General features: G+C 62.1%; 1 protein-coding gene and 1 long non-coding RNA gene across 4 annotated transcripts; one reads left to right on the top strand and one right to left on the bottom strand.

The window, feature by feature from the left end:
- Positions 1-3986: 3986 nt before the first annotated feature.
- On the top strand, positions 3987-25612 carry LOC104915899 (sodium/potassium-transporting ATPase subunit alpha-2). Of its 3 annotated transcripts, XM_085209560.1 has the most exons (24): positions 3988-5044; positions 8023-8152; positions 8244-8348; positions 8444-8503; positions 9315-9518; positions 10048-10161; positions 10708-10842; positions 11161-11278; positions 12156-12424; positions 13199-13397; positions 14005-14114; positions 14504-14638; positions 15778-15967; positions 16821-16996; positions 17207-17343; positions 18878-19028; positions 19863-20031; positions 20116-20270; positions 21105-21228; positions 22982-23127; positions 23857-23987; positions 24740-24841; positions 24923-25014; positions 25470-25612. In XM_085209560.1, the coding sequence occupies exons 2-24, from the start codon at positions 8099-8101 to the stop codon at positions 25496-25498; spliced, it is 3105 nt and encodes a 1034-aa protein (XP_085065686.1). In that variant the 5' UTR covers positions 3988-5044; positions 8023-8098; the 3' UTR covers positions 25499-25612. The 3 variants fall into 3 exon arrangements, with proteins under 3 accessions (XP_085065688.1, XP_085065686.1, XP_085065687.1); XM_085209561.1 differs by lacking the exon at positions 8023-8152; XM_085209562.1 differs by lacking the exons at positions 22982-23127; positions 23857-23987; positions 24740-24841; positions 24923-25014; positions 25470-25612 and having other exon boundaries at positions 3987-5044; positions 17207-17332.
- LOC146542735 (uncharacterized) lies at positions 22972-25066 on the bottom strand. The gene is made up of 3 exons (XR_014879786.1): positions 24929-25066; positions 23833-23945; positions 22972-23111 (listed from the first exon to the last, which is right to left on the bottom strand). It is a non-coding gene; the product is annotated as an uncharacterized LOC146542735 (long non-coding RNA).
- Positions 25613-27612: the final 2000 nt, after the last annotated feature.

Here is a 27612-nt window from a genome sequence, read left to right on the forward strand (position 1 = left end):
GGCACCGATTGGTGGGAACGGGGAGGGGGGCCCATGCGCGGGGGGGTGGGGGGGGCGTGGGGAGGAGCCGGCGTGGGGCGGCGAGGGGGGGTGGGGGGGTTAATGGGGTGGAAAAGGAGCCCGGGGCGGGTCACGTTACCGGCTGTGGGGCGGGCGGGGTTGGGGGGGGAGAACGGGCACGGAGCGCCCCGACACCTCGGTGTGGTGTGGGGGACCCACGCGTGTTTCACGTGGGGGTGGGCAGTGGGGAGCCAGGAGCCCGCTGTGGGGTGCCGGGACGGCGCTGTGGGGTTGGGGGTGAGAGCAGAGCTCGCCCCGTGTGCCCCCCCCCCACCCCGCCGCCTCCTCTCACGTAGCTCCGCGCGTGTTTTGCGTGGGGGTGGGAGTCGAGTGCTGGGAGCGCGCAGAGGGGTTTGGGGACCACACGTTGGGGTCGGGGATGTGGGCGGAGGTCACCTCCATACGTGTGTCCATCCCCCCCTCAATTTGTTGTGTGTGGGGGTGCAGCACTCCACTGTCCCACTCGTGTTTTGCGTGGCGGTTGGAGTGAGGAGATGAGACCCTACTGAGGTGCTCCGGGGCCCCACTGCGGATTTGGGGACACGTTCGGGGCTCACCCCATGCGTGTCCTTCCCCTCTCCATGGGGTCGTGCGTGGGGTGGGTGTGCGTGGGGCTGCGTGTCCGTGGGCTCGCGGGGCCTTTGCCGCCTTTTCCCCCCCCCCCCCCGGCCCACACGCACAGAGCTCCGCTGTTCCCGGCGCGGTTCCCCCGTGGCCGCGGCACAAAGAGCCTTTGTTCACCCGTGGGGGGTGGGAGGGGGGTGGCGGGGAGGGGCCACGGGCGGCCGTGGGGCTTCGGGGGTGTGAGGGGGAATGAGAGGGGAGTTGAGTGTTCTCGCGTGGGGTCGAGTCACGCGTGGGGGATTTGGGGATGGGGAGGTAAGGGTTGCCCCCACTGTCCCCTCCCCATAAGTGCGGGGGCACAGTGAGGTAACCGGAGGGTAAGGGGGTGTCCTGCTGCCCCATACGACCCCCCCCCCATCGCCCCCCATCCGCTCCTCACCGCCGTCCCCCTGCAGCCCCATCCCCCCCCCTCTGTTCCCTCCTCATAAGTGGGGGGTGACAGCCCCGAGGGGGACCCGACTACGGGAACATGACCTCCACGGGGTCATCCCTGTGGGGACATGGGGACACCTCTATGGGGACATCTTCACGGGGACGTCTCTACAGGAGCATCGCTTCCATTGACATCTCTATGGTGCCACCACTTCCATGGGGACACCTCAGTGGGGACGTCTTCTGCAGGGACATTTCTGTGGGGATGTCACTTCCATTGACACCGCTATTGGGATCCCACCACCGCTATGGGGGCATCTCAGTGGGGACATCACTTCCATGGGGTCATCTCCATGGGGACACGTCTATGGGGTACAGCCTCCATGGGGACACGTCTGTGGGGTTTGGGACTGGGAGGGTTGAGGTTGGGGTCCTTGGAGTGGGAGGATTTGGAGGGTATTTGAAGTTGGGGGGATGGGATTGGGGTTGGTGGGGTCTGGGGGGGAATTTTGAGGTGGGGGAGTTGGAGTGGGAAGTTTTGGGGTTTGGGTGGTGTCTGGGGTGGGAGGTTTGGGGCGTTGGGGGTGTTTGGGGTTCAGAGGGTGTTTGGGTGGGGGGGTTGGGGGTGGGGGTTGAGGGAAGTTGGGGGTTTGGGGTTTTGGGGGTCTTTGGGGTGGGGGGTTGATGTTGAGGGTTTGGAGTTGAGGGGAGTGGAGTTTGGAAGGTCTTGGTAATGGGAGGTTATTGTGGGAGGGATTTGGGGCTTGGGGGGTCTTTGGGGTGGGGAGGTTTGGGGTGGGGATTGAGGGGAGTTGAGGGTTTTGGGGTGGAGGGGCTGATGTTGGGGTTTTGGAGTTGGGAAGGTTTGGATTCAGGGGGTCTTTGGGGTTGGGCCTTTGGGGTGAGAGTTCCAGGGAGTTGGAGGGTTCGGGGTAGGGGGGATTTGAGGTTGAGAGGCCGTTGGGGTCAGGGTGTCACTGCTCCCATTGCGGGTGTGGGGCCGGTGCCACCCGTCCCACCCTGAGGTCACAGGGGTGTCCCTGGGGTGGGGGAGGGGCCTCATCCCATACCCCAAACACTGTGTGTGTCACCCCATCCCCCCCCAATGGCACCAACCTGGGGGTCTCTGCACACCTCTCCCCCCACTGCACCACTGCCCCCTCTGTGTGTCCCCCCTCCCAGTCCAGGCTGGGAGAATGGAGATGGATGGAATGAGAGGACTGGGAGGCACTGGGGGGGCACTGGGATGGGCTGGGGGGACTGGGAGAGAATGGAGGATTGGGAAGGAATAGGAGGCACTGGGATGGACTGGGGATACTGGGATGGACCGGGGGGACTGGGAGGACTGGAGGAACCGAGAAGACTGGGGGAGGATGCAGGACTGGGAAGGACAGGGAGAGAACAGGCAGCGCTGCGACAGACTGGGATGGACTGGGATGGACTGGAAGTGAACAGGCAGCGCTGCGACAGACTGGGATGGGATGGATTGGGATGGACTGGGAAGGACGGAGAGTTCGGGGTGGGGAGGAGAACGCATGGAACGGAGTGAGGCTGAAGGGGGCGGGGCATCGGGAAGGACCCGTCACGAAACCACGCCTACTACCAGACCACACCCCCGTCACGCACCGTTCATACAAAAGCCACGCCCACACTCACAAAGCCACACCTCCATTTACCAGACCACGCCCCCACACGAACAGGCCACGCCCCCGTAGCCCAGGCCACGCCCCCTCCCCGTGTCCACGTGTCCCCACGCTCACGTTCCCACCGCCCACCCGCCAGTGGGGGGGCACCGCCGGGACGGGGGGGTCCGGGCCCCGCGCCGCGATCCCCCGTGGGGCCGTGGGCGGTGCGTGGGGGCGGGGGGCGCAGCAGTGTTTGTTCAGCTGTGGGGCGGGACGGCGGGGGGGGACAGAGGGACACGGGGGGGCTCACGGCCACAACCCAGCGTGGGGAGGATGGGGGGAAAGTGGGGGGGGGCTGGGAAGGAGGGGAAAGGGGAAAAGGGGGGGGGCACTGGGACTGACTGGGATGGACTGGGTGGGGGAAGAGTCTGGAGATACTGGGAGGACAGGGATGGACTGGGGGGCACTGGGATGGACTGGGATAGAGTGGGAATTGGTGATACTGGGAGGACTGGGATGGACTGAGGGAGACCGGGGGACACTGGGGATACTGGGGGAGAGATACTGGGAAGCACTGGGTCAGACTGGGAGCTGCTGGGGCAGGCTGGGATGGACAGGGGTATACTGGTTTGGATTGGGATATACTGGGATGGGCTGGGGATACTGAGAGGACAGGGACAAACTGGGATATACTGGGATGAACTGGGAATTCTGGAATCCTGGGGGACTGCGGAGCAGAGTGTGGGTATAATGGGAGCGTTGGTGTAGGCTGGGCTGCGGGAGTACTGGGAGCACTGGGAGAGAGTGGGAAATGCTGGGGCACACTGGGATGGACTGGGATGGAGGTACTGGGAGGATCAGGGGCACTGGGATAAACTAGGATAAACTGGGAGAGACTGGGATGGAGTTGGAATTCTGAGGATACTCAGGGGACTGGGAGTACTGGGACAGACTGGGGAGTGCTGAGGCAGACTGGGATGGACTGGGGTGACCGGGGATACTGGGATAACTGGGACAAACTGGGAGAGACGGGAGGGGACTGGGGGCACTGGGATGGACTGGGGGGTACTGGGGGTACCAAGAGAACTGGGACAAACTGGGATATACTGGGATGAACTGGGAGTTCTGGAACCCTGTGGGGCTGCATAGCAAGGTGTGGGGGTACTGGTGCACAGTGGGTATGGGGAACTGGGACACTGGTGCAGACTGGTGCCACTGGTGCAGTACACCCCTCTCCCCCCCCCCCCCCCAGTGCCCTTGGGCTGCCCTTGAGCAGCGGCTGTTGCCATGGAGATTGGGGGGGGGGGGGTACTGGGAGGGCACTGGGGGGGGGGGTACTGGGAGTCCTCAGCTGTGGCCTTAACCCCCCCCAGTATGTAACCCCCCCTCAGACTGTTCTGGGAGGACTGGGGCCGTACTGGGAGAAGTGGGACCACACAGGGAGAAGTGGTGCTGGGGGAACTGGGACGATACTGGGGGTACTGGGTTGGCGCTGGGGAACTGGGATAGAACTGTAATGGGAGAACTGGGATGGTGCTGGGGGAGCTGAGATTGTACTGGGAGAACTGGGATAGAACTGTGCTATGAAAACTGGGACTTTAGAAATGTGTACTAGGAAGAATGGGACCGTACTGGGAGAAGTGGGGCTGAACTGGGAGGACTGGGATAAGATCCTACTGGGAGAACTGGTGCTGTACTGGTTGAACTGGGACAATGCTGAGAAAAATGGGACTGTACTGGGAGAACTGGGATTGTACTGGGAGAATCAGGATGGCGCAGGGAGAACTGACGCTTTACTGGTTGAACTGGGATCATCCAATGACAACTGGGACTGCTGGGAAATCTGTACTGGGAGAACTGGGACCACAGTGGAAGAAGTGAGATGCCGCTGGGAGAACTGGGATGGTACTGGATGAACTGGGACCATTCGATGACAACTGGGACCGTACTGGGAGAACTGGGTTATGATCATGCTGGGAGAAATGACCATACTGGGAGAACTGGGGCGGTACTGGTTGAACTGGGATGGTACTGATTGAACTGGGAGAATGGGTATATGATCATCCTGGGAGAAGTGGGACCATACTGGGAGAACTGGGACTGGACTGGGAAAAACGGGACGGCACTGTGCTCCCCCCCAACCCCCCTCGGCTTGCACCGCCGCCCCCACGCGTGACCGAAGCCCCCATTCCCTCCCCGTCCCCGTGGGGGGTCCGGAGGGGCGGTGCGGTCCGGGGGGGGCGGTGGGAAGGGGGGTCCGGGGGGGGGGGGGGGCGGAGCCCGGAGGGTTTTTCTCCGCCGTCTCCACCGCCGCCGCCGCCCACGAGTGTCCGCGGAGCGACAGGAGCGCCATGGGCAGAGGGGTGAGTAGGGGCAGCTCCCACGCGTGGGGGGCGCGGAGCCACGCGGGGCAACCGCTCCAGCCCGTCCACGCGCGGCGCGGACACACGCGTGTCACACGGCTGCCCGCTCCGGGGTCCCGGCAGCCCACGTGTGGAACCGACCCGCGCGGGACTCCGAGCCACGCGTGGTGCGCCCACGCGGGCTCCAGGACGCCCGTTCAGGGCAACCGGCCACGCGAGGCTCCCACCGACCCACTCGGGGGACCCATCCTGGTGGGCTCCCACCCACGCCTGGCACAGACCCACACATGAACCCACCCCACTCGGGGCGCTCACCCTTAACGACTCCCACCCACCCACTCACCCACTCCGGACTCCCGCTCACCCACTCGTGGTGCAAACCCACGCGTGACAGCACCAGTGCGACACAACCCCACGCGTGTCTCCCATTGACCCACTCGGGGTAACTCATCCCCGTGGGCTCCCACTCACCCACTCGCAGCGGTTCGCCAACCCACGGGCCCACTCTGACCCCCCACCCTCCCCTTCCCACGCCCACTCGTGTCACCCACTCAGACTGTCCCGCGTGGGTCCGTTCCCCCCCCTTACCCCTCACCCCGCGTGTCCCACTCCCACTGTCACCCCCCACGAGGGAAAATGGCGGCACAGCCCCTCCCGCTGCTCCCCCCACTCGTGTCCGTGCCCCCCCACCCCTCCCCACCCCACCCGTGTCCGTGTCCCCGCGGGGAGGTGGCCCCGTGCCGTTGTCACACGGCAGCTCCTCACCCCGGGGGTCGCCATCGCTATGGCAACGGCGTGGGGGGTTTGGGGGGGGGAGGGGAAGGGAGCAGTGGTGACATTGACCCCCCCCCCCCCCCCCACGGCCACGTGACACCACCTCGCTGTGCCCCCCCCCCAAAAAAAGTAAACAAACGCTGCGGTGACCCCAAAATAAGCAGAAATGGCCTCGAATGGGGGGATGGGGGGGGTCCCAATATGAGGAGGGGGGAGGGCACACATTGCGGTTCTCCCACGCCCCTTCTGAGCCCCCCCACCCCAAAAATCCCTCAGGTGTCCCCCCCAGAGCACTGTGTCCCAAAATGGGGGTGAGGGGGTGACCCCCCCAAGAGAAATGACCCCACACGGGGGACCCCAATATATGGGGGGGGGGGAGGGGAGCGACGTATTTCAGCTCTCCTTTCACCCCCCTCCAGCCCCCTCAGCTCAGTGGGGCAGCAGTTGGGGGGCAGCCAGACCCCCCCACATTCCCCCCCCCCGCGGTAACAGGACCCCACAGCGCTCCCAGTGCTGTTTTTGGCAACGGGGCCATTTTCCATGACACCATCACGGCCCCCCCGTTGTCCCCCCCCACCTCCGTTCCCACCCCCCCATATTCCTCCCCCCATTCCTCCTCCTGCCAACCCCATGGGACGTGTCACTGCGCTGTGCCAGCGCTGCTGCCCCCCCTCCCCCTCTCATCCCCTTGGTGACACAGGGGGGGTGCGTGTCCCCTTCCACCCCCCCCCCGCAGCCCCCCCGTGGGGACAGCGGGTTCCTGGCACTGCGCCCCTCCCCTGCCCGCATTGGCATCCCTGGCACTTGGGAACAGTTCTGGGGGAGGGGGGGGTATCATCGTGGCTTTTGGGGACACCCCCGTGGTGACAGTGGCACCCTGTAACCTTCCGTGACCCCTGTGACCCCCCACGACCCCGCGACTTGCCCATGACCCCAGTGACACGCCCCTAGTGACACCCCTATGGCCCTGCTGACCCCATGACCCTGGTGACTCCCCCCTGATGACCCCCCCCATGACCCTGGTGACCCCTCATGACCCCAGTGACATCTACCCGGTGACACTCCATGGCCCTGGTGACCCCCCCTGTGACCTCCCCATAGTCCCAGTGACCCCCTATGACCCTGGTGACTCCCATGACACTCCCCCATGGTGACCCCCCCATGGTCCTGGTGCCCACCCCCTGACCCCGGTGACTCCCATGACCCCCCCTGACCCCAGTGGCACACCATAGTCCTGGTCACCCCCGACCCTGGTGGTCCCATAGCCCCCATTACACTGGTGACCCTGCCTGACCCTGGTGACCCCCCCCAAGGCCCTAGTGACACCCCCTGGTGACACTCCTATGGCCCCGGTGACCCTCCTTACCCCAGTGTCACCTCCATGACCCCATGACCCCCCATGGTTCTTGACCACCCCCTACCCCTTTGACCCCCCCACTATGGGTCTCGTTACCCCCTTGGCCCTGGTGACCCCTATGACCCCAGCAACCCCCTATGGCCCCGCTGACCTCCCTCACATAGCCCTGATGACCCCATGACCCTGGTGACCCCCTCATGACCCTGGTGACTCCTATGACCCTGATGACCCCATAACCCTGGCAACCCCATCACCCCGGTGACTCCTCCCTCCCCACATAGCCCCAGATGACCCCATAGCCCTGGAGACCCATGACCCTGGCGAACCCCATCACCCCAATGCCCTCCCAACCCTGGTGATCCCCCTATTGACCCCAGTCACACCCCATAGCACTGGTGACCTCCCCATGACCCCAATGACCCCCATCACCTGGTGTCCCCATAGCCCTGGCAATCGTCACCCCAATGTCCCCCATGACCCCAGTGATCCCCCCACAGCCCTGTTGACCCCATAGTCCTGGTGACCCCATGAACCTAATGACCCCCCATGATGCCAGTGACCCCCTATAGCCCTGTCGACCTCAATGACCCCAAACCCCTACTGACCCCCCACCCCCCATGACCCCAGCGAACCCCCCCTGACCCTGGTGCCCCCTCTGTAACCATGCTGAACCCCCATGACCCCGGTGCCCCCCGTTGCCCCAGCGACCCCCATGACCCTGACATCCCCTGCCACTCCAACACCCCCCGTGACCCCGGTGCCCCCTCACGACCCCTATGACCCTCATCACCCTGTTGATCCCCCATAGCCCTGGTGACCCCCATGACCCCGGTGCCCCCCCCCGTAGCCCTGCTGACCCCCCATGACCCCGGCGACCCCCCCGTCCCCACGCCTCCACCCCGCGCTGCCGTCCTGTCCCCTCGATGATGCCGGTGGCCACGGTGACGCCCTCGCTGGCGGTGACATCCATGCCCATGGTAATGACGGCCGCGGTGGCACCGCTCCGTGTGACCTCAGCGCCGCTGTCCCCACGGTGTCCCCATGGTGTCCCCACGATGTCCCCCCCAGGACGGCCGCGAATATTCCCCCGCTGCCACCACGTCGGAGAATGGGGGTGGGCGGCGGAAGCAGAAGGAGAAGGAGTTGGATGAGCTGAAGAAGGAGGTCAACCTGGTGAGGAGGGGGGGGACGGGACAGAGGACATCGCAAGGGGGTTGGGGACATGGGGTGACGTGGTGACGTCCGGTGTGTGTCCCCTCCCCCCTCAGGATGACCATAAGTTGTCCCTCGATGAGCTGGGAAGGAAGTACCAGGTGGATCTGTCCCGGGTGAGACGTCGCCCTGTGCCATCACCCTGTCCCCACGTGTCCCCATCCCATGTGTCCCCATGTGGTGCCACCACCCTGTCCCCAATTGTACCCATATCCCCATATGCCACCACCCTGTGTCCATCTGTCCCAACATTTGGTGCCACCACCCTGTCTCCATGTGTCTCCACATGTCCCCACGTCCCCACCATGCCACATCCCCAACCCCTTGTGTCCCTATGTGTCCCCATATGCTCAGTATCACATCCCCACATCCCCATGTGTCCCCACGTCCCCACAGCACCACATCCCCATCCCCACATTTCCATATGTCCCCACATCCCCGCCAGTGCCACATCCCCTTCCCCACACATCCCCAGATGTCCCCGTGTGTCCTCACATGTCCCCATATCCCTGCACTGCCACATCCCCATCCCCATATGTCCCCACCTGTCCCCTGTTCCCCACAATACCGTGTCTCCATCCCCACCTGTCCCCATGTCCCCACATGTCCCCACCTGTCCCTGTGGTACCACCTCCCCATCCCACCTGTCCCCACCTGTCCACAACCTTCCCACATGTCCCCACATGTCCCTGTGGTACCACCTCCCCATCTCCCACATGTCCCTACATTTCACCACTGTCCCCATGTCTGTAGTGACACATCCCCATCCCAACACGTCCCCACATATCCCCATGTCCCCACAGTGCAACGTCCCCATTCCCACTTGTCCCCATGTGTCCCCACATCCCTATCCCCACCTGTCCCCATTTCCCCACGTGTCCCCACGTGTCCCCACGTCCCCATGTGCCACGTCCTGCTGTCCCACAGGGGCTGAGCAATGCCCGCGCTGCGGAGGTGCTGGCGCAGGACGGCCCCAACGCGCTGACCCCCCCTCCCACCACCCCCGAGTGGGTGAAGTTCTGCCGTCAGCTCTTCGGGGGTTTCTCCATCCTGCTCTGGATCGGAGCCATCCTCTGCTTCCTGGCATACGGCATCCAGGCTGCCATGGAGGATGAGCCCTCCAACGACAACGTGAGCGGGTGGTGGGACGGGGGGACGGGGGGACAGGGGGACAGGGAGAGAGCAGGGACAGGGGAACAGTGGGACAGGGAGATGGGGGGGATGGGAGCACATGGGGACAGGGGGATGGAGGGGCAGGGGGACGGTGGGGACGGGGGGACTAAGGGGATGGTGGAGACGTGGGGATGGTGGGGACAAGGGAACATGGAGACAGGGGGGACACACAGGGACATGCAGGGATGGGGACATGGTACTGCGGGGGCGGGTGGGGACATGTGGGGACAGGTGGGGACATGTGGGGACAGGTGGGGACATGTGGCGATGATGTGGGAACAATGGGACATGGGCATTACAGGGGACATTGCTACCATAAGGGGACAGGGACGTGGGAATGACATGGACGCAATGGGACGTGGAACAGTAGGACATGGAACAATGGGGACGTGGGCATTGTTCGGACACGGGCACGAGGGGGGGATGTTGTGGGGGGGACACAGAGTGCCCCCGATTGTCACCGCGTTGTCCCCATGCCTGTCCCCAGCTGTACCTGGGGGTGGTGCTGGCTGCCGTTGTCATTGTCACCGGCTGCTTCTCCTACTACCAAGAGGCCAAGAGCTCCAAGATCATGGACTCCTTCAAGAACATGGTGCCACAGGTGCTGTGGGGCACCGGCACTGGGGTGGGGTGTGGGATGGGCACCAGGACGGGGATGGATGGGCACTGGGACTCATATGGGATGGGCAGCAGGTCTGGTACAGGGTGGGCACCAGGCCTGTATAGGATGAGCACCAGGACTGGGATGGCGTGGGCATTGGGACCAGTATACGATGGGCAGCAAAACCACTACAGGATGGGTACTAGGATGGGGATGGGTGGGTACCAGAACTGGTATGGGGTGGGCAGTGGGATGAGAAGGGCATCAGGACTGGTATAGGATGGGCACCAAGTCTGCTATGAGGTGGGCACCAGGACTGGGGCGGGATGGGCACCTGGTACTCCTACAGGACGGGCACCAGGACCACGATGAGGTCGGCACCAGGATTGGTATAGGATGGGCACCAGGACCAGTACAGGGTGGGCACCAGTTCTGTGATGGGGTGGGCACCCATCTGCTATGGGAGGTGGCTCCAGGTCCCCGCTCCACACTGGGTGGGGGGGTCCCAGGGGTGCCCAGCAGCTGATGGTGCCCCTCACCCCACAGCAAGCTCTGGTGATCCGCGAGGGAGAGAAGATCCAGATCAACGCGGAGAACGTGGTAGTGGGCGACCTGGTGGAGGTGAAGGGAGGAGACCGCGTCCCTGCCGACATGCGCATCATCTCCTCCCATGGCTGCAAGGTGGGCGGGGGGCACCGGGATGGGCACCGGGACTGGGGTGGGGTGATACTGGGTGGGCACCAGCTCTGTTGTGAGGTGGGCACCAGGGCTGGTACAGGATGGGAACTGGGACTGGTGTGGGGTGGGCACCGGGTGTGCTATGGGACGGGGTTCTGGGACTGGCCTGTCACCCACTGTCCCCGCTGTCACCCCACTACCACGCCTCTGTCACTCCGCTGCCACCTCGTCCCCACTGTCACCCCGCTGTCACTCCGTTCCCACTGTCACCCCTCTGTCACCCCACCCCCGCTGTCCCCCCGCTGCCCCGTCCCCTGGCAGGTGGACAACTCCTCTCTGACGGGGGAGTCGGAGCCGCAGACACGCTCCCCGGAGTTCACCCACGAGAACCCCCTGGAGACGCGCAACATCTGCTTCTTCTCCACCAACTGCGTGGAAGGTGTGCACCCACGGCTGTCCCCGTGTCCCCACCGCGTCCCCAGTGGCACCCAGGGGGGTGGGTGCTACCACCGCCCCTCCATGTCCCCCATGGGTGCCCTGTGAGACACATAAGTACCCTATGAGCTCCATGGGTGCCCTATGAGCCCCACAGATGCCCTCTGAGACCCATGGATGTCCTGTGAGCTCCATGGTTGCCCTCTAAGCCCCGTAGGTGTCTTGTGAGACCAATGGGTGCCCCGTGAGCCCCACAGATGCCCTGTAAGACCCATGGGTGCCCTGTGAGACCTATAGCTGCCTTATGAGCCCCACAAGTACCCTAGGAGACTCATAGATGTCCAATGAGCCCCACGGGTGCTCTGTGGGACCCTTTGATGCCCTCTGAGCCCATGGGTGCCCTGTGAGATAATTGGGTGCCCTATGAGCCCCATAGGTGTACTGTGAGCCCCATGAGTGCCCTGTGTGATCTGTAGATGCCCTGTGAGCCCTATAGACACCCTATGAGCCCCATGGATGCTCTATGACATAAATGGGTCCCCCCAGATGGTCCTGTGAGGCCCTCATATCCTATGAGCCCCAGGGGTGCCCCATGAGACCCATAGATGCCCTATGAGCCCCACGGATGTCCATGCCTGATAGATGCCCTACAATCCCCACGGATGCCTTTTGAGTCCCATGAATATTCTGTGAGTTCAGTGGATCCCCACGAGCCCCACGGGTGCCCCATGAGACCCATAGATTCCCTACAATCTCCATAGACACCCTGTGAGCCCCATGGATGCCCTGTGAGCCCCACGGGTCCCCCCCATGAGCCCCACGGGTACCCCACAAGCCCCACAGATGTCCCATTGTCCCCTCCCCCTGTGGGTGTCCCTTAGGCACCGCCCGAGGCATCGTCATCTCCACGGGGGACCGCACGGTGATGGGGCGCATCGCCTCGCTGGCCTCGGGGCTGGAGGTGGGACGCACGCCCATCGCCATGGAGATCGAGCACTTCATCCGCCTCATCACCGGCGTCGCCGTCTTCCTCGGCCTCTCCTTCTTCATTCTCTCCCTCATCCTGGGCTACACGTGGCTGGAGGCCGTCATCTTCCTCATCGGCATCATCGTGGCCAATGTCCCCGAGGGGCTGCTGGCCACCGTCACCGTAAGGGCCGCCGATGGGGCAGAGGGGCCAGTGGGTTGGGAGTGCTGGTGACACTGGGCTTGGAGCCTTGGGTTCCCTCTTATGGGTGTCCTGTGGGATCAGTGGGTGCCCTCTGAGCCCCATGGGTGCCCTCTGAGCTCCATGGGTACCCTTTGAGACCCGTGAGCACCCTATGTGTCCCATGGGTGACCTATGAACCCCATAGATACTATATGAGTCCCATGGGTGCTTTCATCCCCATTGATGCCCTATGAGACACATGGGTGCTCTTTCAGCTCCATGGGTGCCCTCTCATCCCATAGATGCTCTACGGGACACATGAATGCTCTTTGAGACCCATGGGTACCCTGTGAGGTCAGCGGGTGCCCTTTCAGCCCTATGGGTGCCCTGTAAGATCAATGGGTGCCCTATGAGCCCCATGGTTGCCCTCTATGCCCCACAGGTGCCCTATGAGCCCTATCAGTGACCTGTAAGTCCCATGGACACCCTGTAAACCCCATGGGTGTCCTGTGAGATCAATGGGTGCCCTCTCAGCCCCGTGGATGCCCTATGAGAGCAGTGGGTGCCCTCTCAGCCCCATGGGTGTTCTGTGAAACCCATGGATTCCTCTCAGCCCCATAGGTGCCCTGTGTGAGCCATAGGTGCTTCAATGAGACCCACGGGTGCCCTATAAACCCCACAGGTGCCCTATGAGTCTAACGGGCGCCCTGTGAGCCCCATGAGTGCCCACTCAGCCCCATGGGCTCTCTGTGACACCCGTGGGTGCCCCTCCAGGTGTGCCTGACGCTGACGGCCAAGCGCATGGCACGCAAGAACTGCCTGGTGAAGAACTTGGAGGCAGTGGAAACATTGGGGTCCACCTCCACCATCTGCTCCGACAAAACCGGGACCCTCACCCAGAACCGCATGACGGTGGCTCACATGTGGTTCGACAACCAGATCCACGAGGCTGACACCACCGAGGATCAGTCGGGTGGGTGACTGCACCCCATCCCGTGGGTCCCCGTCCCTTTGGTCCTCATTCCCTGAATTCCCAACCGCTGGCTCCCCATCCCGCAGATCCCCATTTCCTGGATTCCCCAACCGCTGGGTGCCCCATCCCTTCAATTTCCAAGCTTTGAGTCCCCAAGTCCTGGATCCCCATCCCAAGGTTTCCCCAAACTCTGAACACCACAACCATCGTCTCCCCAACCCTTGGGTCCCCATCACCTGGGTCCTCATTTCCTGGATGCCCAATCCTTGGGTTCCCACCTCCTTCACACGTATTTCCTGCACCTTTGGGTCCCCAAAGCCTGGATCCCCAAAATCTTGGGCCCCCAAATCCCTGGGTCCCCAGTCCTCTCAGTCCCCAGTCCTCTTGGACCCCAAAATCTTGGGTCCCCAATCCTCTCAGTCCCCAACCCTTGGGTCCTAATCCCTTTAGTCCCAATCCCTTCAGTCCCCAAACCCCATATCCCAATCCCTCTGGTTCCCCAGTCCTCTGACACCCCAACCCTCTTGCCCCCACTCCCAGGGTATGTCCCCAGCCCCCCAGGGGGTGACCCCAGGGCACTCAGGCTGTGACAGACGTTGTCCCCCAGGTGCCACCTTTGATAAGCGCTCGCCCACCTGGGCTGCGCTGGCACGCATCGCTGGGCTCTGCAACCGCGCCGTCTTCAAACCGGGACAGGAGAACATCTCCATTTCCAAGGTCAGTGCCCTCCTGGCCCCAACCCAAACCTGACCCTAACCCTAACCCTAACCCTATAACCCTATAACCCTAACCCTAACCCTATAACCCTATAACCCTATAACCCTATAACCTTAACCCTATAACCCTAACCCTATAACCCTATAACCCTAACCCCCTGGCCCCAACCCAAGCCTGACCCTAACCCAAACCCAAACCCTAACCCGAACCCTAACCCTAACCCTAACCCAATCCCTGACCCTAACCCTAACCCCAACCCTAAACCCAAGCAACCTTAACCCCATCCCTGCCCCTGCCCCCATCCCTGTCCCATCCCCACCCCGGTGTTGGGGTGACATCACTGCCATCTCTTGCTGTCCCCATGTGTCACCTCGCTCGCTCCCCCCCAGCGCGACACCGCAGGCGATGCGTCCGAGTCAGCGCTGCTGAAGTGCATCCAGCTCTCGTGTGGCTCCGTCAAGAAGATGCGGGACAAGAACCCCAAAGTCACCGAAATCCCCTTTAACTCCACCAACAAGTACCAGGTGGGGCCGCACCGGGGACACGGGGTGGGGACACGGGATGGGGACCAAAGGGGTTTGAAGGGATTGGGCACCCAGCGGTTTGGGGACCAAAGGAAGGGATTGGAGACAGAAGGATTTGGGGACAGAAGGGACTGGGGACTAAAGAGACTGAGGACCCAAGAATTTGGGGACCAAAGGATTTGGGGACTCAGGGGTTTGGGGACACATGAGTTTGGGACATGGGGACATGGAGAATATGGAGGATATGGAGACAAAGAGACATGGGAAGGTGGGAATGTGAAGGGATTGGAGACCCAGGGGTTTAGGGATCCAAGAGTTTGGGGACTGATGGGATTTGGGATTCCAGAGATTTGGGACCAGAGGGATCAGGGACCCAAGCTTTTGGGGACTGAAGGGCCTGGAGCCAAAGAGATTGGGGACTAAAGAGACTGGGGACCTCGAGTTTTGGGACCAAAGGATTTGGGGACTTAGGGGTTTGGGGACCCCTGAGTTTGGGGATTAAAGAGATTGGAGACCCAAGGATTTAGGGATCCAAGGGTTTTGGGACTGAGGGGTTTGGGGACCAATGGGATTTGGGACCTGAGATATTTGGTACCAAAGGGATCAGGGACCCAAGCTTCTGGGGCTGAAGGGCCTGGGGACCCACCAAGTTTTGGGGACTCAACTGTTTGGGGACTCAACCATTTGAGGACTGAAGGGATGGGGGACTCAGGGGTTGGAGACCAAAGGGGTTGGGGATCCAAGATTTTTGGGGTCCAGGGGTTTGGGGATCAAAGAGTTTGGGGCCAAAGGATTCGGAGATCAAAGGGATTGGGGCTGAAGGATTTGGAAATCAAATTGATTGGGGACCCCGGGGTTTGAGGACCAAAGTGTTTGGGGACCAAAGGGACTGGGGACCCACGGGTTTGAAAACCCAGGAGTTTGGAGACTAAAGGGTTTGGGGACCAAAGGAAATGGGAATCCAGGGGTTGGGGTGTCCACAATTTGGGGACCAAAGGAAATGGGAATCCAGGGGTTGGGGTGCCCAAAGGTTTGGGGACCAAAGGAAATGGGAATCCAGGGGTTGGGGTGCCCAAGGGTTTGGGACCCAAGGGATGGGGGAGCCGAGGTGTGGTGCCAACGCGTGGCCGTCCCTGCAGCTCTCCATCCACGAGCGGGAGGAGGACCCCCAGGGACACATCCTGGTGATGAAAGGGGCCCCCGAGCGCATCCTGGAGCGCTGCTCCCGAATCCTGCTGCAGGGCCAGGAGGTGCCCCTGGACGAGGAGATGAAGGAGGCCTTCCAGAACGCCTACCTGGAGCTGGGGGGGCTGGGGGAGCGCGTGCTGGGTATGGGGAGGGCCTGGGGGAGGTGCTGGGTGGGCTTTGGGGAAGTTATGGGGTGGTTATGGGGGGATTTGGTGGGTTATAGGGGTCTTTGGGGGCCTTCATGCTACATGGAGCTGGGGGGGCCGGGGGAGCGCGTGCTGGGGGAGTGGTGTCATGGGGTGGGAGGGTGTGGGGGCAATGGGACGTGAGGACATGGGGATACGGGGGATATGGGGACATGAAAAAGTGGGACATGGGAGTAGGATGGATACTGGGGCAAAAGGACATGGGGACATGGGAACAAGAGGGACATGGAGTGTCCAGATGTGGGGTCATGGAGGATATGGGGGCAAAGGGACATGGAGACAGGGGGACATGGGGACATTTGGACATAAAGATACGGGGACATGGGGATATGAGGACAGGAGGGACATGGGATGTCCAGACGTGGGGATGTGGAGAATATGAGGGCAAAGGGATGTGGGGATATTGGGAATATGGAGGATATAGGAACAAAGGGACGTGGGAAGGTGGGAATATGGTGGATATGGAGACAAAGGAACACGGGGACATGGGGACATGGGCGTAGAAAGGGTATTGGGGCAAAAGGATGTGGGGGTAGAAGGACAAGAGGGACACGGGGTGTCCAGGTGTGGGGATGTGGAAGGTAAAGGGATGTGGAGACACGAAGGATATGGGGACAAAGGGACATGGGGACTTGGGGACACGGAGGAGTGGGACATGGGGATATAGGGATGTGGGGACACAAGCGCCACGGGGACATGGAAGAAGCGGAGCACAGGGGACACGGCACCGGGGGCAAGTGGACAAGAGAGGGTGGTGGGCCAGCCCCGTCACCCCCCACTCCCCCCAGGTTTCTGCCACCTCTACCTGCCCCCGGACAAATTCCCGCGGGGTTTCCGCTTCGATGCCGACGAGGTCAACTTCCCCACCAGCGACCTCTGCTTTGTGGGGCTCATGTCCATGATCGACCCCCCCCGCGCCGCCGTCCCCGATGCCGTCGGCAAGTGCCGCAGTGCTGGGATCAAGGTGAGACCCCGACCCAACCCCTTGCTGACCCCACAAATAGCCGGGGGTTTGTGGGGTGGTCCCATCCTTCAGGTGGTTCTGGTGATGGGGGCACCCCGTTACGGCTAATTGGGATTTGTGGAGGTGGTCCCATCCGTCAAGTGATTGTGGTGATGGAGGACCACCCCATTACGGCTAACAGGGGTTCGTGGGGGTGGTCCCATCCTTCAGGTGATTATGGTGACGGGGGACCACCCCATTACGGCCAAAGCCATCGCCAAAGGGGTCGGGATCATCTCGGAGGGCAACGAGACGGTGGAGGACATTGCGGCGCGGCTCAACATCCCCGTCAGCCAGGTGAACCCCCGGTACGTGTTTGGGGTGTGGGGTCTACACACACGGGGCACCCAGACACGGGGGGTGAGAGGACTGAGTACTGTAGGATTGTAGGATTGTAGAGCCATTCATGTTGGGAATGAGCTGTAGGATCCAGTCTAACCATTCACCCGTCTCCACGTGGCTGTTCATGGGATCGTTAGGGTCAGAGAAGGTTTTTAGGGTCATCCATTCTGACCATCAACCCATCCCACTCATGGTGTTATAGGATCATAGTGTCGTTAGGGTTAGAAAAGACCTTTAGGATCACCCAGGCCAGCTATCAACACAACGCTACTTCTGTGCCCACCAACCACATCCCTAAGTAGGATCAAAGAGTACTTAGGGTCGAAGAAGGCCTTTAGGGTCACCCAGTGCAATCATCAACCCATCCCACTCAGAGTTACAGGATTGTAGTGTCATTAAGGTCGGAAAAGACCTTTAGGATCACGCAGACCAACCATCAACCCAACGCCACTGCCGTGCACGCTAACCCTGTCCCTCCATAGGATTGTAGAGTACTTAGGGTTGGAGGAGGCCTTTAGGGTCATCCAGTCTGATCCCAACCCATCCGTCTCGTAGAATTATAGGATTGTAGCACCATTAGGGTCAGAGAAGACCTTTAGGATCACCCAGTCCAACCATCGACCAGTGCCACCATTGTGCCTGCTCACCGTGTCCCTAAATGAGATCGTAGCATCGTTAAGGTTGGAGAGGGCCTTTAAGGTCATCTAGTCTGATCCCAACTCATCCCACTCATAGAGTTATAGGATCATAGCATTGTTAAGGTCAGAGGAGGCCACTAGGACCACCAGGTCTGACCTCAACCCACCACCCCAAGCCCTCTAACCGTATCCCCACGTGCTGTGACTCCGCAGCGTTCGGCCCGCCGCTTCCCTGGGTGTATGGGGGATGAAGGGACATGGGGACATGGGGATGTGGAGAATAAAGGGACATGGGGAGGTGGGAGTGGGATGGATATGGGGGCATGGAGAAATGGGGACACTGAGACATGGAGGATATGGGGACAAAGGGAGGTGGGGACGCAGGGAAGTGGAACATGGGGACATGGGGAGTGGGGGTACGAAGGATGTAGGGGCAAAAGGATATGGAGAATAAAGGGACGTGGGGACATGGGGACAAGAGGGACTTGGGGGTGTCCTCGTGTGGGGTATGGAGGGTAAAGGGATGTAGGGATGTGGAGACATAAGGACATCGGAACGTGGAGAAATGGGACATGGGGCTGTGCAGATGTGGGGATACGGAGGATGAAGGGGCGTAGGGACGTGGGGGTATGGGGACAGGAGGGACATGGGGACAGGAGGGACACGGGGTGCCTAGATGTGGGGACATGGAGGGGGCAAAGGGACGTGGGGATGTGGGGACATGGGGAAGTGGAACAAGGGGACATGGGGCTGTGCAGATGTGGGGATATGGAGAATAAAGGAACATGGGGATGTGAGAACACGGGGACGCTGGGGACATGGGGACACTGAGGACACGGCGCCCTGGGCTGTGACCCCGCAGGGAGGCCAAGGCGTGCGTGGTGCACGGCTCCGACCTGAAGGACATGACGTCGGAGCAGCTGGACGAGATCCTGCGCAACCACACCGAGATCGTCTTCGCCCGCACCTCCCCCCAGCAGAAGCTCATCATCGTCGAGGGCTGCCAGCGCCAGGTGCCCCGCCGTCCCCACATGGTGTCCCCACCCCAAGGTGTCCCCACCCCAAGGTGTCCCCACCCCAAGGTGTCCCCACGCCACACTTTCCCCATCCCTGTGTCCCTGTAGTGTCCCCACCCTGTAGTGTCCCATCCCCATAATGTCCCCAGCCCCGTGGTGGCGTCCCTGTGATGTCCCCAAAGTGTCCCCATCCCCATCCCACAGTGTCCCCAGCCCGCGGTGGCCCCATCCATCACGTTACCCCTGCAATGTCCTTGTCCCCACAGTGCCCCCACCCCCACGCCCCCTCACCCCTGACCCCTGTGGCCCCTGAACTCCTGACCCCTCACCCTGTGACCCCATGACCTCTGACCCCTACCACTTCACCCCATGACCTCATGACCGTTGCCCCCTGCCCCCAAATCTGTTACCAGTGACCCCTGACCCTCACTCTGACCCCTCACCCAGTGACCCCATGACCCCTGACCCCGTGGCCCCATGACCCCTGATCCTGTGACCCCGACCACTCATTCTGTGCCTCTGACCCCATGACCTCATGACCCCACCTCCTGACCCATGACCCCTGACCTCTTTCTCCCTGACCCCATGACTTCTACTCCCTGACCTCTCATCCTCTGCCCCCACGACCCTCTGACCCTGTGACCCATGACCTCATAACCCCTCACCCTCCTGAATCCTCACCCCCTGATCTCATGATCCAGTGACCCCATGACCCCCGGCCCTGCGACCCCATGGGTCACAACCTCATGGCCCCCTGGCCCCTCATCCTGTGACCCCATGACCCCTTCCCTTGCCCACAGACCCCTCACCCCATGACCCCTGACCCCTCAGGGTGCCATCGTGGCGGTGACGGGGGATGGCGTGAACGATTCCCCGGCGCTGAAGAAGGCGGACATCGGCATCGCCATGGGCATCGCGGGCTCGGATGTGTCCAAGCAGGCAGCCGACATGATCCTCCTGGACGACAACTTCGCCTCCATCGTCACCGGCGTCGAGGAAGGTGACCGCCACCCCCACGTCCCCGAGGGCCACCGCGGCCGCAGGGTGACACGATCCGCCCCCCCCACCCTTCGTGTCCCCGCAGGGCGCCTCATCTTCGACAACCTGAAGAAGTCCATCGCCTACACGCTGACCAGCAACATCCCCGAGATCACGCCCTTCCTGCTCTTCATCATCGCCAACATCCCGCTGCCCCTCGGCACCGTCACCATCCTCTGCATCGACCTGGGCACCGACATGGTCAGCTGCCCCACAGTTTGCCCCATAGATGCCCCAAGGCTGCCCCATGGCTGCTCTGTAGCTGCCCCATAGATGCCCCATGGCTGCCCCATGGCTGCTCTGTAGCTGCCCCATAGATGCCCCATAGCTGCCCCATGCTGCCCCATGGCTGCCCCATAGGTGCCCCATGGCTGCTCTGTAGCTGCCCCATAGATGCTCCATGGCTGCCCCATAGATGCCCCATGGCTGCTCTGTAGCTGCCCCATAGATGCTCCATGGCTGCCCCATGGCTGCTCTGTAGCTGCCCCATAGATGCTCCATGGCTGCCCCATGGCTGCTCTGTAGCTGCCCCATAGATGCCCCATGGCTGCCCCATGGCTGCTCTGTAGCTGCCCCATGGCTGCCCCATGGCTGCCCCATGGCTGCTCTGTAGCTGCCCCATAGATGCCCCATGGCTGCCCCATAGCTGCCCCATGGCTGCCCCATAGATGCCCCATGGCTGCCCCATGGCTGCTCTGTAGCTGCCCCATAGATGCTCCATGGCTGCCCCATGGCTGCTCTGTAGCTGCCCCATAGATGCTCCATGGCTGCCCCATAGCTGCCCCATGGCTGCTCTGTAGCTGCCCCATAGCTGCCCCATGGCTGCCCCATGGCTGCTCTGTAGCTGCCCCATAGCTGCCCCATGGCTGCCCCATAGCTGCCCCATAGATGCCCCATGGCTGCCCCTTGGCACCATAGCCATCCTCTGCATCGACCTGGGCACCGGCATGGCCAGCTGCCCCATAGCTGCCCCATAGGTGGACCCATAGTGTGTCCCATGGGGTAACATGGTGTGACACAGGGTGCCCCCCGCAGGTCCCCGCCATCTCTCTGGCGTACGAAGCAGCTGAGAGTGACATCATGAAGCGGCAGCCACGCAACCCCCGCACCGACAAACTCGTTAACGAGCGCCTCATCAGCATGGCCTACGGGCAGATTGGTGCGTGTCATGGCTGCTGGGAGCCACTGGTGGTCAATGGGAGCTACTGGGGGCTACTGGTGGTCAGCGGGAGCTACTGGTGGTCAATGGGGGCTACTGGTGATCAGGGGGAGCTACTGGGAGCTACTGGTGGTCAATGGGGCCAATGGGGGCTGTAGGGGTCAACTGGTCAATGAGGGCCTCATCAGCATGGCCTATGGGCAGATCAGTGCGTGTCATGGCTACTGGGAGCTACTGGGGGCTACTGGGGGTCAATGGGAGTCAATGGGAGCTACTGGTGGTCAGTGGGGCCAGTGGGGGCCATAGGGACCAGCTGGTCAACAAATACTTCATCAGCATGGCCTACAGGCCGATCGGTCCATGCCGTGGCTACTGGGGGCTACTGGTGACAGTGGGAGCTACTGGTGGCAGTGGGACACCCACTGATGACACTGGAAGTCCCAGTGGTGACACTGGGATGCCCACGGGTGGCACTGAGATGTCCTTAGTGACACTGGGACACCCACTGATGACACCAGGTCTCCCGCCGGTGACACTGGGGTGCCCATGGGTGACATGGGGGCACCCACAGGTGACATCAGGATGCCGATGGGTGGCAGTGGGACACACACAGTTGTGCCTGAGCTCCCGTTGATGACACTGGTGTGAGTGGGGCTCCCACGTAGGTGATGCCGGGACGCCCGTAGTGACGCCAGGACACCCAGTGGTGACAGCAGAGCTCCCACTGGTGACACTGGGATGCCCACGGGTGGCACTGGGGTGTCCACAAGTGGCAGTGGAACACCCACAGGTGACAAGAGGGCACCCATAGTGATATCAGAGTTCCCCCTGGTGACACTGGGATGCCCACTGATGACACCAGGGCACCCACGTCATTCACTGATGACAAAAGGACACCCATAGTGGCACTGGGGTGCCCATGAGTGGCAGTGGGACACTCATGGGTGCCACTGGGACACCGATGGGTGACATGGAGACACCCACAGATGACAGCAGGGCACCCATAGCGAGACCAGAGCTCCCACTGGTGACACAGGGACACCCACGGGTGACACTGGGGTGCCCATGTGTGACACTGGGACACCCAAGGGTGACAGCAGAGCACCCATAGTTGGACCAGAGCTCCCACGGATGACACTGGGATTCCCATGGGTGAGATGGGGACACCCATAGGTGACACTGGGGTGCCCACGGGTGGCAGTGGGACACCCATGGGTGGCACTGGGGCACCCATAGTGGCACTGGGACATCCATAGGTGACACTGGGACACCCATAGAGACACTGGGACATTCACTGATGACACTGGTGACACTGGGGTGCCCATGGGTGACATCAGGGTGACCATGGGTGACACTGGGGTGCCCACGGGTGGCAGCGGGACACCCATGCGTGGCACTGGGACACCCACAGTGACACCGGGACATCCATAGTGATACTGGGACATCCATAGTGATACTGGGACACCCACTGATGACACCGTATCTTCCAGTGAGGTGCCCACGGCTGTCATGGGGACACCCATAGGTGACACTGGGATGGCCATGAGTGACACTAGGGTGCCCACGGTGACACCGGGACACCCACAGGCGGCAATGGGGGACAACCACAAGTGACTCCGGGGTGCCCACGAGTGGCAGTGGGACACCCGCAGGCGGCCCTGGGACAGCCGTAGCGACACCGGGACACCCACTGATGACACCAGAGCACCCACCGGTGACACCGGGACCCCCGCGGGTGTCTGTGTGTGCACAGGGATGATTCAGGCGCTGGGGGGGTTCTTCACATACTTTGTGATCCTGGCTGAGAACGGCTTCCTGCCTGCACGGCTGCTGGGGGTGCGCCTGGCGTGGGACGACCGCTCCACCAACGACCTGGAGGACTCCTATGGGCAGGAGTGGGTGAGCACTGCATGCACTGCGCAGCCACACGGTGCTGCGCTGCAATGCATGCACTGCAGGTACACATGGGGCTGCAATGCATGCATTGCACGTACACACTGGGCTGCACTGCATGCACTGCATGTACACACGGGGCTGCACTGCACTGCAATGCCTGTACACACAGTGCTGCACTGCACTGCATGCACTGCATGTACACACGGGGCTGCACTGCATGCACTGCACATTCACATGGTGCTGCACTGCACGGCAGTGCATGTACACAGTGCTGCAGTGCAGTGCACACACGCAGAGCTGCATTGCACTGCATGTACACACAGAGCTGCGCTGCACTCAGTCACACACACACAGCTGCATTGCACACACCCTCACACTGCACACTCACAGCTGCATTGCACACAGCTGCATTGCACACTCACAGCTGCATTGCACACAGCAGCATTGCACACTCACAGCTGCATTGCACGCACAGATGCATTGCACTCACAGCTGCATTGCACACAGCTGCATTGCACACACACAGCTGCATTGCACACAGCTGCATTGCACACTCACAGCTGCATTGCACACAGCTGCATTGCACACTCACAGCTGCTTTGCACACAGCTGCATTGCACACTCACACATCCCGATCCTGCACACACACACAGCTCCAGGCTCCCCATTGCGCTGCACCCCGCCCTCCCCCCGCCCCCCCCCGCTCACCTTGCACACGCGTGTGCCCCGCAGACGTACGAGCAGCGCAAGGTGGTGGAGTTCACGTGCCACACGGCGTTCTTCGCCAGCATCGTGGTGGTGCAGTGGGCCGACCTCATCATCTGCAAAACGCGACGCAACTCCGTCTTCCAGCAGGGCATGAAGTGGGGACCCCCCTACCCCTACCCCCCTACCCCCCAAAAAAAACCCTGCACCCATGGGTGCACCACCACTCCCCTACTCCCGTATGGGTGCCCCCCTATCCCATAATCATCACCCGTAGGTGCCCCCTCACCCCATAATGATTACCCATGGATGCCCCACCCCACTCCGTAAGCATCAACTGGGGTGCCCCACCACCCCATAATTATCACCCATGGGTGCCCCACCACCCCATAATTATCACCCATGGGTGCTCCCCCACCACAACATCATCACCCATGGTGCCCCCCCACCACAACATCATCACCCATGGGTGCCCCTCACCCCATAATCATCACCCATGTGTGCCCCCCCACCCCTGCCTGCCCATGGATGCCCCCCTACCACATAATTATCACCCATGAGTGCCCCCCTACAGTCCCATGGATTCTCTCCTCCCCCACTAGATAATCATCACCCATGCCTGCCCCCCCACCCCATACCCCCCACCTTAGGTGCCCATCCCCCAGTTCCCACTATTCATAGGTGCCCCCCCACCCCCCACATACGCATTCCTCCCCCCACCCTACGCCTCCCACACATAGGTGCCCCCCCACCCCGTACCACCATCCACGGCTCCCCCCCACCCCAGCTCTCACTCCTCAAAGATGCCCCCCCCCCCACTCCCTTCACCCATGGGTGCCCCCTCTACCCCATACCACCCCCATAGGTGCCCCCTCGTCCCCGTAGCCCCTCCCACGTCTCCCCCCCATAGGAACAAGATCCTCATTTTCGGGCTGCTGGAGGAGACGGCGCTGGCGGCGTTCCTGTCCTACTGCCCCGGGATGGGGGTGGCACTGCGCATGTACCCCCTCAAGTGAGGGTCCCCAGCTCCGCCCCTCCTCCCCCCTTCCATCCCGGACCCCCCCGAGCTGACGGTCTCCCCCCCCCCTTATAGGGTCACCTGGTGGTTCTGCGCCTTCCCCTACAGTTTGCTCATCTTTGCCTACGACGAAGTGCGCAAACTCATCCTGCGCCGCTACCCCGGAGGTGCGTCAGCACGGAGCGGGACCACCCACAGCCCCCCCCGTCCCATAACCCACCCCCCTACATCCCATAACCTACACCCCACAACATCCCTATATCCCATAAACCACACCCCACAGCCCACCCTATATCCCATAGCCCACACCCTGTATCCCATATTCTATAGCTTATATCCTATATCCCGTACCCCATGTCCCACACCCCATACCCTGTACCCCATGTCCCACACCCCATACCCTGTACCCCATACCCCATACTCCATACCCCACACCCCACACCCCATATCCCATATCCCATACCCCATTGAGGCGCCCTTCCCCCACTCACCCCCAGGAATAAAGGGAAATTCTGGGTGGGGGAGTGGGCCGTGGGTTGGGGGGAGTCTCCATGGGGCAGGGGGGATCCCCCCCTCACCCCCCCCCACTGCCCCCCCCCACCCCCAACGTCTCCCCCGCCAGGTTGGGTGGAGAAGGAGACGTACTACTGAGCGTCGGCGTGGGACCCCCCGCTCCCCCCACGCCCCCACAAGGACCCCCACTCACAGGGGTCCCGGCCCCCCCTCGCACTCCTCCACGCCCCCCCCCCCCCCCCATACTAACCCCAAAGCAATAAAGCAGTTTAACCCTTTCATTGCCGGACTGCCCCTTCTGTGCTGGGGGGTCCCACGCCCCCATATACCCCCACGTCCCCACGCGCTCCCACTGTCCCCCCCCGTGCCCCCATCCCCACATACTCCTACACCCCCCACACCCCTCCGTACCCCCATATATCCCCTTCGCCTCCCCCACGCCCCTATCCCCCCCATACTCTTAACGCCCCCTATACCCCATATACCCCCCCACCCCCCATCACCCCCCGTGCCCCCCCGCCCCTATACTCCCTACACAGACCCCCATGCCCCCCATATCTCTAATGCACCGCTGCCCCTGTACCCCCACACAGATCCTCGTGCCCCCCCAGTCACCTATATCCCATGACCCCCATGACCCCCCCATATTCCTATTGCCCCCACTACCCCATACACCCCCACACAGACCCCCGTGCCCCTCCTTGCCCCATACCCCGCATGCCCCCATCCGCCCATATATCCCCACAAATCCCCCCGTGTCCCCATGTTCTGTCCCCCCCCCATGCCCCTATATCCACCCCACCCCCCTAGAAATCAGCACCCGGTAGCTATGGGGTATCAATAGGGGTGGGCACCCACTGTCCACCCTCACTTTGGGGACACTGGGGACATGAGCCCCTTACCAGGGGACACTTTGGGGGACACGTCCTATAAGGTCTCTGGGATCCCGCCCCCCACCCAGGGAACGGGGGTGCCCGGGACCCCCATATTCAGTGACCCTCAACCGCAGGGCTGTAGGTGCCCCTAAATGGGGTCCCTGAGACTCTATAGGGCATTGGGGACCCCTGGACCCCATGTAGAGGTTATGGGGTGCTCAAGACCCCTATGTAGAACCTATGGGGCCCCTGAGACTGCTGTTCCTGGGTCAAGGGGTGCTCCGGACCCTCACACTCAGTGACCCCAAACCCCAGGGACTTGGGGTGCCCAGGACCCCTGTACTCAGTGACCCCCCAACCTGAGGGCACTGGGTGCCCTATATAGTGTTCTTGGGACCCTATAGGGACTTGGGGTACCCAAGACCCCCATGCAGACGTTGTGGGGTGTCCAGGACCCGTATGTAGAACCTATGGGGTCTCTGGACCCCTATGGGAAGGAATCGGAGTGCTCAGGACCCCCAACCTTAGAGAACACCCAACCCAGAACCCCCATTAGAGATATGGGGTCCCCAGGACCCCCATGCAGAAGTTATGGGATGCCCAGAACCCCCAAAACTCTGTAACCTCCCCAGCCTGGGGTTGGGCTCCGGGTGCCCCTAGATGGGCTCGCTGAGACCCTATAGGCCATCGGGGTGCCCTAAACCCCCATGTAGAGGTCATGGGGTGCTCAGGACCCCCACACTCAGTGACCCCCCCCCATCCCTGTGGATATCTCTATATGGGGCCCTGAGAACCTATAGGGCACTGGGGTGCACAGGACCCCCATGCAGAGGTTCTGGGGCTCTGTGGGTCGCACCGGGGATGGTCCCATAACTTTGGGGTCACACAGCCGCTCTGTGGGGGGGTGGGGGTTCAGGGTGGGGGTTTGGGTTTCCTGGCGTGGTGTTGGTGTCGGCCCTGGGGTTTAAAAATAAAATATCAAAATAATGGGGTCGGGGTGATCCGACACTGCCTGGGGGGGAATGGGGACATGGCAAAGGGAGGGGCACCCCAAAACCCCACTGCCCCCACATAGGGATCTTGGGAACCCCAGAACCTCTGCATGGCTGTCCTGGCTCCCCAGCTGCCCATAGGGTCTCAGGGATCCCATATAGGGGCACCCAGAGCCCTGGGGTTTGGGGTCACTGAATGTGGGGGTCCTGAGCACCCCATAACCTGGGGGGTCATGGGGGTCCTGCCCCCTCCCCCCCCCATCCCTGGTCCCACAGGGATCCGCTCCTGCAGCGCTCAGAGGTGGTCATCCGATATAGGGGGGGGACAGAGAGGTGACAAATGATCTTGTCCCCAAATCCTGATGGGGACGGGCAGATGGGGGGG

The sequence above is a fragment of the Meleagris gallopavo genome, chromosome 27 (assembly GCF_905368555.1).
Source record: "Meleagris gallopavo chromosome 27, MGAL_WU_HG_1.1, whole genome shotgun sequence".
NCBI classification, from domain to species: domain Eukaryota; kingdom Metazoa; phylum Chordata; class Aves; order Galliformes; family Phasianidae; genus Meleagris; species Meleagris gallopavo.

Coding starts and splice junctions, on each gene's coding strand:
- LOC104915899 (XM_085209560.1), top strand. CDS start 8,099: ATGATGCCGGTGGCCACGGTGACGCCCTCGCTGGCGGTGACATCCATG. Junction 21,229..22,981: donor CATGGCCTACGGGCAGATTG/GTGCGTGTCATG, acceptor GTGTGTGCACAG/GGATGATTCAGGCGCTGGGG. Junction 24,842..24,922: donor CTGCGCATGTACCCCCTCAA/GTGAGGGTCCCC, acceptor CCCCCCTTATAG/GGTCACCTGGTGGTTCTGCG.